At 39.0% G+C, this 12,672-nt stretch overlaps 1 protein-coding gene across 3 annotated transcripts in view; it reads left to right on the top strand.

Annotated features, from left to right (window-relative positions):
- Window positions 1–12,672, top strand: part of lama2 (laminin, alpha 2) — a 372,371-nt gene that overhangs the window by 143,409 nt on the left and 216,290 nt on the right. For all 3 annotated transcript variants that reach the window (XM_059645398.1, XM_059645399.1, XM_059645400.1), the window contains exon 13: window positions 11,685–11,777. In XM_059645398.1, coding sequence (XP_059501381.1) covers window positions 11,685–11,777 — 93 coding nt within the window. The remainder of the gene's footprint in view (window positions 1–11,684; window positions 11,778–12,672) is intronic.

Here is a 12,672-nt window from a genome sequence, read left to right on the forward strand (position 1 = left end):
TTCCAGTCTTCTGTATGCTTATTTAGAATTTTTTCTCCATTGATCCCATATATTTAGGTCAGTTGAAAGAAACCCAGGATGTAGGTGCAAATGTAGTTGAGTATGAATGTTGAAGTTATCTCTTCGGATAGTGATGTATTTGTCTGCTTGGTTCTTTCCTTTTAATTAGTACACAAGTATCAAATAGCTTGAAGGAATGGGCATCCAGCAGGCCTGTGCTAATAGTGATTGATGATCACTCCTGTCTTATGATCACTTGATTGGTACAGAGCATGCAGTCACCTCCCACTCTCCAACCATTACGAGAACCTCAATTAAGAACAAGATTAGGAAGTAAGGAATCACAGTAGATTAGAATGCAAACTCAAATTTGCCAAACAGCACCAACTGTATATCAGAGATAGTCGGAACTGCCGATGCTGGAGAATCTAAGATAACAAGGTGTAGAACTGGTTGAACACAGCAAGCCAAGCAGCATCAGAGTAACAGGAAGGCTGATGTTTCGGGCCGAGACCCTTATTCATAAATATCGCCTCTTTTTGCATAATATCCAGTAACTATTCCTTGATTAGTTTTGTTGACTGGAACTTCATTAACATTAATTAACATTGCCATTAAACTCATTACAGTCATTATAATATGTACTTCCTGATGTAAATACAATGCCGGAAGGGGTATTCTATTTCATTCACCAATTGGATGTGGATGTCTCTGGCTAGGCCAGCATTTATTGCTTATTCCTAATTGCACACTAGAAGGTGATAGTGAGCAGCCTTCCTGAAATACTGAAGTCTGTGTGGCATAGCTACTCTTGCAATACTGTTAGAAAGGGAGTTCCAGGATTTTAACTCAGATACAACGAAGGAACCATGACGTATTTACAAGTCAGGATGTTTGTAGCTGCATTTGTCCTTCAGGGTGTTGACATCATGACTTTCAAAGGTACTGTCAAATGTGCCTTGGTGAGTTACTGCAGTGCATCTTCTGAATGGTAAATGCTGCTGCCAATATGCATCAGTGATGAAAGGAGTGAATGATGAAGGTGATGCTTGGGATGATAAACAACAGGGCTGCTTTGTCCTGGATGGTGTTGAGCATCTTGAGTCTAGAGGGACTTGCATTCCAGGCAACGGGAAGGCATTCTGTCAAACAGCTGACGTGTTATTTTTAAAAATGTTGGCAATGCTTTGGGAGATATAAGTTTTTATGATACAATACAGCATACGAAACACTGTGATATGATATGAAACAATGTGATATTATATGATATCCCTAAGCTCTGACCTGCTGTTGTAGCCACTATATTTGTTTCGCTAACCCCAGTTTCTAGTTAATAGTAATCCTGCTGCCCAAGGACGATGATATTGGACAATGTTGTGATCGTTATGCCATTGAATGTCAAGAGACAAAGGTTAGGTCCTTTCTTGCTGGGTATGATCTTTGCCTGCCGCTTACATGATGTTATAGGAACACTTTGAAGGGCAGAGCTTGAGGGTGGAGGTTATGCCTGATGTGGCAAAGGGACCCTCAAGGTGGTCACTTCCTCCCTTCTTGTCTCAGCTAAGAACACAGTGACCTGCCACATTTCCTGTTAAAGGTTTGGATGGTGAAGAATTTGTTAAATATGTTCAATAAACTTTTCTTTATCAACATGTCAATGTTCCCACGACAGAAGGAGCAAAAAGACCTTTTCTTGGGTAATAAGGTAGGGCAAGTAGCTGAAATGATAGTGAGGAAACACTCTGGGCCCAATGATCCATTGATTCTATTGTTTTTAAAATAGAAATGGAAAAGAATAAGACTTCCATAAAAGATTAAGTTTTTAATTGGAGGAACTCAAATTTTCATAGTATGAATGAGAACTTTCAAAAGTTGAAAAGTGGGAGGCTTTCAAAAGTGTGATATTGAGAGTTCAGAGTCATTATGTCCCTGTTAGAGTGAAAGGTAAGGCTGGTAGGATTAGAGAGCAAAGGGTAATTAAAGATATCGAGGCTTTGGTCAAGAATAAAAAAGAATCATATGTTAGATATAGACAGCTGTGTTCAAATTAATCTCTTGAACAGTATAAAGAATGTAGGGGCGGGCGTTCTTAGGAAGATCAGGAAGGCAAAGAGGGGATATGATATAGCCTTGGTAGATAAGGTTAAGAATAATCCAAAGAGATTCTACAAGTGCATTAAGAGCAAGAGAACAACTAGAGAAGGAGTTTTGTTGAACTTGGGAGATGAGAGAGTTATTACATGAATATTTTGTGTCATTTTTAACCGTGGAGAAAAAAATGGAAGCTACAGAACTCAGGAAATAAATATAGATGTTCTGAAAATGGCTCACTTACAGAAGAAGATGAGCTGGAGTAGTTAGAAAATATAGAGGTAGATAAATCTCCCGGACCCGAATAAGTGTATCCCAGGACATTGTGAGAAGTTAGGGAGGAAATTGCTAGGGCTTTTGCAGAAATATTTACATCATCTATAACTATGAGTGAAGTGCTGGAACACTGGACAGTGGTTAATGTTGGGCTTTTGTTTAAGAAAGGTTGTAAGGAAAAACCTGGAAACTTTTGGCCTGTAAGTCTGATTTTGGTGGTGGCTGAGTTGTTGGAGGTGATTCTGAAAGATAGGATTTACATGCACTTGGCAGAGGCAAGAACAATTAGAGCTAGTCAGCATAGTTTTACGGATGTGAGTTTGCTCGCCGAGCTGGAAGGTTAGTTTTCAGACGTTTCGTCACCATTCTAGGTAACATCATCAGTGATCCTCTGACGAAGCGCTGGTGTTATGTCCTGCTTTCTATTTATCTGGCTATGCGAGTTTTATGCAAGGGAAATAGTGTCTTACAAACTTGATTGAGTTTTTTGAGGAAATAACCAAGAAGATTGATGATGGCAGAGCAGTAGATGTTGTTTATTTGGACTTCCATAAAGCCTTTCTCAGGGTTCCACATGGCAGACTCATTAGTAAGGTTAGGACATGTAGGTTCAGGATGAGCTTGCCATTTCGATGCAAATTTGGCTTAATGGCAGGAGACAGAGTTGTGGTTGAGGGTTGCTGTTTGGGCTGGAGGCCTGTTACCAGCAGTGTTTCACAGGGATTGGTGCAGCGTCCACTTTTAGTTGTAATTTAAATAAATGATTTACTTGAGAATATAGATACATGGTTAGCAAGTTTGTGGATGACACCAAAATCGATGGTATTGTGGACAGTGAAGAAGATTATCTAAGATCACAAAGAGATCTTGATCAGTTAGGGTCAATGGGCTGAGGAGTGGCTGATGGAGTTTAGGTTAGATAAATGCAATGCGTTATGTTTTGGTAAAACAAACAAGAGTAACACTTCATTAATTAAAAATGGGGCCTAGGCTAGAGCTATAGCATAGAGATACCTAGGGATTCATGTACATAATTCTTTGAAGTTTGTGTCTCATGTAGGGTGAGAAGGCATTTAGGACACATGCCTTCATTGTTCAGATCTTTGAGTATAGGAGTTGGGCCGTCATGTTGAGATTTTACAGGACATTTGTGAGACTTTTTCCTGAGTACCATGTCTGGTTCTGGTTGCCATGTTATTGGATCGATGTTATTAAGCGAGAGAGGGTTCAGAAAAGATTTACTGGGAAGTGGCTGGGAATGAAGGGTTTGACTTATAAGGAGGGGCTGGATAGGCTGGGACTTTTTTCGCTGGAGCATCGGAGGTTGACATGACCTTATTGAAGTTAAAAAAATCATGAGGGGTATAGATAAGGTGAATGCCAAGTGTTCTTTCCGTAGGGTTGGAGATTTAAAGACTGTGGGCATATTTTCAAAATGAGAGGAAAAAGATTGAACAAAGACATGAGGAATAGCTGTTTTACACAGAGTGGTTTGTATGTGGCATGAGCTTCCAAAGGAAATGGTGGTTGCGGGTACAGTTACAACATTTAAAGGACATTTGGATATGTACATGAGTAAGAAATGTTTGGGAAGATATGGGCCAAGATGGGACTATTATTTGGGGATGATGGTCAGCATGGACTGATGAACCAAAGAGTCTGTTCCCATGCTGTCTGACTCTATGACAGTTGCCCCTGAATCATCCTGCCAAGCGCAGTATTGAAGATGGGTGGTGTGCCCTTTAAATGGGTAATAATCAATGACTGAAAGGCCTCAGATTGGGCAAGGGCAGCTGGGCCACCGTAAGCCTCTGCTGCCGTGTATTAAATTCTGGTCAGTTGGGGCAGGCAGGAAGGAGATGGGAATGGCATTCAGTGAATTTTAGAACTAGAAATTCAGCCATGCAATGTTGTTGTGGAAAACAGAGGCCAAGAAGGTTCATACATCTCTAGATCCAGCTTTTCAGTAAGAACTGATGAGACATGTAAGTCACCATACTCAGAATCAGGGCTCAACATTCCTTTTTATTTTTGAGGGCTGCTTCTGAGACTTTCTAAATTTTGATTTTTGGCAGCTTTTCTCTGGCTGTAGCGCTCCTTAGCTCAAAATGTGTAAGTCAGAGAGCAAATTGCTCTTGAAGTAGAAATTTGCAACCTCAGTCCCTGCCTGCATTAAAGAATATTAAAGAAATGAGAGAAATGATGCTGGGCAGGCAGCCAAGAATATAACAACAATTAAGCAATTTTTTTTCTTTTTTCACCTCTCTAACCCCTGCCATTCATTTTATACTACCTCCCCCACCCAGTTTCGCTCCCACCTTATCAACTTCCTCCAGTCGCTGAATTACAGCAAACACAAGACCGGGAAAGTCAGGGTTTTCTGAATTGGCTGAACTCCCAATTTCTTTTATATATGATTTATTTGGAAAAAAATACTCGCGCATTTTGACAACCAAAACATGCTCATTTTCAAATGCTTCCATTGCAAAGAGAAGTCGAAGGAGTGGACAGTGAAACTTCCAATATTATACAGAACTTGAATTTATGAACTGATGGACTGAAGGCATAGATGGGGAAAAGTTTCTTTCAGTCTAAATGAATGATCTGCAATTTCAGAATGATTGCACCTATAATTCATGTCTTGGAAGCCACATCCCGCCAAATTTCAGAATGGGGAAATGAATTAAAGAAAGATCACCTCTGTCTTTACAGTGTGTGGGCTCCTGTTTGGTAAAAGATTCATCTATCACCCCATTTATTTTTAGTATCAGGCAGAACCCATTCCTCAGGCTTGGGACTTGGCAGAATGTGGGTGGGGGCAGTGAACCTATGGCATTCCAGCTTCATGGAGATTTTGAAGCTACTGATTTGGTGGTGGATAGACTTTTATTAGATTAGACTTATTGGGTTAGGTTAGACTTTTATTGTCATGTTTACTCAATTACAAAAGTGTGGGAGTACAGTTTAAAGTTTACAATATTGCTGCACCCAATGGCATCTTAGGTATAAGTCATTAGGTACCAAACCTAAGAACAAGTTAGAAAGAAATGAGGAACAAATTAAAAATTAACCATTATAGTATTCTTAGTATTTAGTTGAAAAATAAAGAAATAAAGCAATAGGGTTAACCCTATCCTTGTCACATCCTCCTAATTCAATTGAGAGCTTTATAAATGTATATAAATTGAATTGCAACGCTAGGACTCCAAACAACAGGACAGGATTCATCCCACCTGGCAGAAGTTGCTGTGTAAACTTTCCCGTGGGGGTCTGAGTGGAGCAGAAGTGTTTCTCAGAGCTCACCAGGAAGGTCAGTGCTGCTTTGAGCACTTGCCAGCATTCCTTTCTAAGCTCTGAGAAGAATCATTTCAGAATTTTAAAAAATGCGAACTTTGTTTCCCTCTCCACAGATTCTGCCAAACCTACTCAGTTTCTCCTGCACTTCCTGTTTCTCAAGCCTCCAGCATCCACAGTAATTTGCTTTTATTCCTTCTTATAATATTTATTCATTGGATGTGCGTACTGCTGGAAAGATTATTTGTTGCCCATCCATAGCTGCCCTTGAGAAGATGGTGGTCTACCGATAATCAGCCCTCAAGTCCATGTGAAAAGCCCTCTCTTTGACCTAATTGCTGTATGATTTTTAACCAAGCACTGTCAGAGAGGTCACTTCTTTTGTTACAGTTGGACATCCAGCTGTGGATTGTAAATGGGACCTGAGGGCTTTAAAAAAAAAAGTCCAGACCTGAAATTTGAGGCATTAGTGGTAGGTTTCAGTGGCCATTGATCGTACTTGAAGCTCATGGGAGATGGGATGTATTCAAAGTCGTGGTGAAGAGAGAATGAGATACTGTGTAGAATGCTTTCACCTTGCGTTCAGTAAGAGATAAAAAGTCAACACTGCACTTGACTGGACTTCTCCCTCACAATTATTATAGCACAGAAGGAGGTCACTCAGCCTGCTCTGTTTGCGCTGGTTCTCTAATTGAAATTATCCTGTACTGTTCTCCTATCTTTGTGTATAAATCCTGCACATTCTGCTTCTTCCAAATAGCATTTCAATTTCCTTTCCAATTTCATAATTAAATCTACTTTTACCACATTCTGAGGCCATGCTTTGCAAACTTGAATCCCTTGCAATGTGAAATTTTTTTAGCTCCTGTTGTTTTTATGCCGGATACAACAAGTCTGTGCCCTCTTTTCCCAAATCCTTGCATTAATGAGAACAGTTTTCCCCTATTCTGTGTAGTGATTTTGAATATCTTTACCAAATCTCCTCTCAGCATTCTCTTTTCTGAGGAAAACAGCCCAATTTCTCCAGTTTGTCTTCATAACTGAAATTCCCAATCCTTGGGAACCATTTTCATCAATCTTCTCTCAACTCTGTCTGATTCCTGCCTGCCTTCTCTACAATCTACAGTCCAAAACAGATGCAGTATTCTAGCTGATGTTGAACAAGTGTCTTCTAAAAGGTCCTGCATAACCTCCATGTTCGGTAAAGCCCAGGATGTCGTGTGCTTTATTGGTTGGTCTCTCAACCTGATCTGCCTCCATAAATGACTTATACACGTACTCACCCATAGCCTGCAAATATTTTAGAGTTGTACTCTTTATTTTCCATTGTTTTCGCTACCATTCTTGAGAGAATGTCCTGTCATCCAGGCTTCCTTATTTGAAGACCAAATGGCAAGCAAATGTGCATCGGAATAAACTTTAGAGCCTTTAGCGTCTCTGACTGGAATACCAATAAAGGCTTCAATTTACATGCCCATGCTGTGGTTCAATCTAGCAGGAGAGTAAAATGTGATACTGGGAACTGCAGATGCTGGACAATCCAAGATAACAAAGTGTGGAGACGGATGAACACAGCAGGCCAAGCAGCATCTCAGGAGCACAAAAGCTGACGTTTCGGGCCTAGACCCCCCCCGAAACCTCAGGAGAGTAAAATGATCTCTGGTAAATTTGAATCTCAGCATTGTCATCTCCTCTTTGAAGACGTATATTCTTTGTACCCTGCACTTCCAATAAAATCTGCCTCAGCAACATCAAAAACTTGTTTTCGTGTTTGACCACATTCTTCAGAAACTCTCTTTAAGTAAGCAAGGAATTCATTAGTTGCTTAAGTATTGGTGCAAAATGCTTCACCAGTTCCTTTCATGTTTTCACGTTATCTGCAGTTCTGGATTCAGGACTGGATTCACGGTCTGTTTACCTTCACTACTGCAATAACCCCTTCAACGTGCGTGGATCTGTAATTGGACAAAGAAAGTGGATTGCTGCTGTAAACCTAGAGGCCTGCAAAACAGTAATGACTGCTCTCTTCTTAGAGTTGCTCAAGAGAGGGGCGGGTTAAAAAATTATAGATTGGAGTTATATAGGTTTCTCTTTCACAAACATTCTGCTTGTATGCTTCGACTTGCTGCAGATGAGAACTCAGCATCTCAGTTGGGGATTTGACTGAAAAAGCACATGAAGTCCCACGGATCGTTAACTTCTATGAACTACACACACACATGCAGCGCAGTATTCCAGACTTCTGTTGAGGTCTCTTGTCCTAAATATTTGCACAACACTTTCTCGCCTTTTATGGATTTCTAAGCTTCCAGGATAGTAGTCAGAGGACGCATGTTCATTATGAGTCAGCAATACCCATGGTCTTCTAGGTTACTAGCCAAGTGACATTACCATTACATCACCATCTCTCCTTAAATGTTTGTGATTTAATTACTTCTCATAACAATGAATCGTGAAGACTAAACAACTAATTGAATTATTAACCATGGTAGATCAATGAAGATATCAGTAGCCTGAGCTGCGTGTCTGCATCCTGTTTAAGGAAGTTTGCAACGTTTGCAAAAAGATTTTTGTTTTGATATTTCTTTAAAGAATTAATTTACAGTTTGTTTTGTAAAAGTCAGACATGCTGAACCAACATGCTGAGAAAATCTTGCATATATCTCCCAACTAAGAAGGTGCAGACTTCTTACACGTTATGTTGTAGATTTACCAAGTGAAATGGTCGACCTGATGGTCCATTTTAACATTTGCTATTTTAAAGAAGCACATAGCAATATATTTTGTCTCACATTTAACATTAAAGTTTCACCATGTCATATGTAATTTCCCAGAGGAGATAACCCACAAGATTGGTCTTAAGATAATTTATTTATGCATTAAGTGTGAAATTAGAAACTGTGTTTTATTTACATGTTGTGTCAAAATGTGCCGTTATTTTTTTTCTAGTTTGTCAGCCGTTCCTTAAGATGTTCTCACCCCATTAGAGCTCTGTGCAAGGCAGTTATCTGCTGCTGCCTTGTCCATGTGGTCAAATTTCATGTTTGACCCATTAGGCTACTTCACTACATAGGAGTGATGCAGTTGATGCAGAACCTCTTCTTGTAATATTTTCACATATATACGTCAGCAATGGATCACAGTGGTAGAAATATTCTTATCTCCTTCCCTAACCAAGGTCTTTGCAGCAAGGTGTGACTGATCAGGCCATTATTTTGCTAAGATCTGTCCATTTAGCAATCCAAAAATTTGCACTTATTTCTATGGCACTTGCGACACATTTTGTACCATGAAAATTAGAAGAAAATTATCTACTTTGTCAAGAAAGTTTTCTGTTGCTTACTTTAATACAGATAATTCTCCTGATTTTGAGGAACTAAAATTCAGTTGTTCTGTTATATTAAACTGCAAATGATGTCAAGAGCGCATGGAACAAAAAGATAACTTTAGTCACTTTCCTGCATAGTCTGCCCCATTCCCACCTCCTGAAATTGTAAGAAGCTCCAAATAAATATCTACCTCTAATGTTTCATCTCTTTCATCATGCTCACCAAATCAAGCATTTTTTCCATGTCTTCCCTAATCCAAGCCTTGATCTTGTGCCCCCTCTAGGTTTTTGTCTTCTTGTAGTACTTCTCCTGAGAAGATCACTTTCCTAATTTCTGGCATCTATTCCTACAAAATTGCTGACAACTCAGCTTTCTTTCCCTGGCAGTCATCTGGCTGCCTTGTAAATCCATCCTTCGATATGAGTGATCTTCCCTGTCTTTCTAATGATTGTTATTGCCACCCACCCCTGCACTTCAAACAAGAGTCGCTCCGAGTCCCTTTGTTTTTTGAATCAACCTTTTCTTTGTTCTGCTCAAACTGTCTAAATGTGATCACAGCGTCTCCCACAATGGCTTTGCAAACCCAGGAGATCCTGAAGGATCTGTTTCCATCTAACTTGCTGTGATTTGATATTGTAATCCAAGGATTTGGGGTTGGCTTCCACAGATATACCCAGTGGTACCCATTTGTCGCCTCTGTAATGTTAGATTGTTTAGGATTCAGTTTTGGATGTGCTGCAATTTCCTCAAGTTAAACATTGGGAGAACTGACGCCATCTTGACCACAAACTTTATACTGTATGACCCTGTCTTGGGCTCCTGCCTAAGGTTGAACCAAACTGCGTGTAAATTTGCCACCCCATTCCACCATCCTGTTGAAATAAACTCCTGACCTCCACACACTTTCATGTTCCCCTCATTCCATTTACTGCTTAGCTCCTTAGACAAAACCTGCCTCTGGATTTATCTATTCTGATAGTCTGCTAGATTCTTGACCAGTTTTATTTAGAGAAGATTCCTTTAGGGAAATTTAGCTTATCTAAAATGCTGACAACAGCCTTATTCTGTTCATTTGTCATCTAACTTGCTGTCTTTAATTGGCCCCCAGGCCAAATTTTTAATTCTCATTTTTGTGTAGAATACCAACCCCAATCCTACCTTTATCACTTTCTCCATCCCTCCAAACTGGCAGAACTCTCTATTCCTCAGACTCATGCTTCTTGTACAAGTAGCACTCCCTAGCCTTTCCCATGAAAACCATGTTATCAGTTTTCTGGTCTTTTGCTCTAAACACCTCTGACTCTCTATCTCCTTGTCCATCTAATTACAATGAGGAAAAATCATATATCTTCAAGTTATAGTGGCATTTCAATGAAGTAATCTTCTTTACCTGTACAGGTAGTTCTCCTATAATGCATTCTTACGTGACCTTGCACTATGGAAAATTGTGCGGTAGGAAATTGCCATAGAAAATCGCATTATAGGGAAATTGCTATGGAAAATTGCTACACCTGTACAACAAGAAGTTTGCGTTATCCAAACAGCGAGCACTATTCATCAGTTGCATTACAGCCAATTCGCAATAATGAAACACACATTATACCTGTATGTATTCATGTTGTCCGCCTGCCTTTTCTTAATTGTATCTTTATCCAGGGCATTTTTAACAAGGTGTTAAGTAGCTCATCACTGAGCATATATGAATGAATGTGAATATGAGGGTTTGAGCATGTTTATGCGTCAGTGTGTAGGTGTGAGTGTCTAAGTGTGAGCAAGTATTTGGCTTGGACAGGAATTCACCTTTCATACTTCCTGATTGAGGCTTGTTAATTTCACTGAATAACAGAGGTGTCACAGTGTATAAAGAGGCTATTCAGTTCAATGTACCTGTATTGGCTTGTTAAATGAGCATCATTTTCTGTTGCAAATTGCTTGCTTTTCCCTCATACCCTTCACATTATTTTTAATCAAACAATCTTCTAATGCACTCTTGAATTCCTCAGTTGAACCTGACTTCATCATACTTCCAAGCAGTGGTTTCCATACGCTGACTTTATTCCTCATCACATCTCTGGAAATCACTTTAAATCTGTGTCCTCTTGTTCTTGTTCCTTCAACATCATTTAGTTCTGCATTTAACCCACAGTACATTATTTTCTTTTAATATGATGACGAAATGATTACCTCTGTTCACTCAAACCGTCAAATTGTCAACTGAGCAATTATTATTGGAGCTTATTATTAATCTTTAAATTTCTGAACTATTAATGAAAAATCACACCACTTTCCAAGTATAAAAGAATTGTTAATAATTGAAAAATTGCAAGGATTCAATGGAGTCTTGTTAGTGGAGACTAATTGGTGGCCGTAATTTCTTACAGTGCTGTATAATTTATCATTTGAAAAGAGAGTTGTAAACACATTAGTGCACAAATTTCAGTTCAAGAACTTTATATTGTCTCAGTTATTACAATATGATGTGTTGTCGTTATATGATGCATAATTGAGCAAAGTTATAAGTTTACATTCAAATACTTTAGTAGACTGATTTACATGAAAAATGCCAACAATATAGAAGTTAAATTGGATTTTATTCTCAAATTTTGAAATGCTGTGGAAAAGCATCTGAAGTGTTTATTTTAATCAGTAAAAGAGAGAACATTCTAAAGTTGTATTCTGTTTCTCTGACTCCAGCTGACAGCATACGGAGGGAAATTGATCTTCACCATCTCTGCTGACTCCACAGGACCTCTGTCACACAGTCAAAAGTCTCAAGTCATCCTAGAGGTTGGTATTTCTAACTCACTTTGTTTGTCTTTTCCAAATTAGAGGCCAGTTGTTCTTTCTAATTTTTTATTTATATGCAGAGTACAGTTAATTTCAAGTACTTATTCAAACGGTCATGAAACAAAAATTATTCAGAAGCATATTGTCCATTTGGATACTATAATATGAAATTAAATTTGTTTGTAATGCAGGATGCATGCTAAAAATAATCCTTCATTTTTTTTCCCCTTGTAAAATCATTCTTCAGTTACGAGTGGTGAACATTTCATTATCACAGCCTTGGGTCAATATTCATAAATAAGCTAGGCATTGATCGAATCACACTGAGGTACATTTTGCCTTTCTTCATTGCTCTGAACGAAAAGAACACATGAATCTTACACTCTGATCTTTCACTCAGAAAGCTCTGTTAAGAGAATTGAATGTATAAACCATGCTGACAATTCAGTGTAGTCCTGAAAGGGTGCTGGCATGCTGTGTTATTAACCATCTTTTGGATGACGTAATAAATTGAGACAATACTAGTCGACTAAGATGCCATGATGTCACTGGAGGAAGACAGCAGCCGTCTTCTAGTGGACTGACCAATTTCATCTCTCCATAAACACCAATGGAACGTGACCTAGCATTCATCAAATTGAGTTTTGATTTGAAGCATTTCGGATGTCTCACATTAAAAACACGATATGCTGGAGAAACTCAGGTCGAGTAGCATCTGTGTTGAGAGTTAATATTTTATATCCAAGAAGAGGCTTTGGTCTTCAAACATTAACTCTTCTTTCTCATTTTGAAGATATTGCCAGATCTGCTGAGTTTCCCTAGCACTTTCTGTTTTTGTTTCACATGTCCAGCATCCGCAGTATTTTTCTTTCGTCCACATGTTTCAAGATATGTA

Source organism: Stegostoma tigrinum, chromosome 4 (assembly GCF_030684315.1).
Source record: "Stegostoma tigrinum isolate sSteTig4 chromosome 4, sSteTig4.hap1, whole genome shotgun sequence".
Classification (NCBI taxonomy): Eukaryota; Metazoa; Chordata; class Chondrichthyes; order Orectolobiformes; family Stegostomatidae; genus Stegostoma; species Stegostoma tigrinum.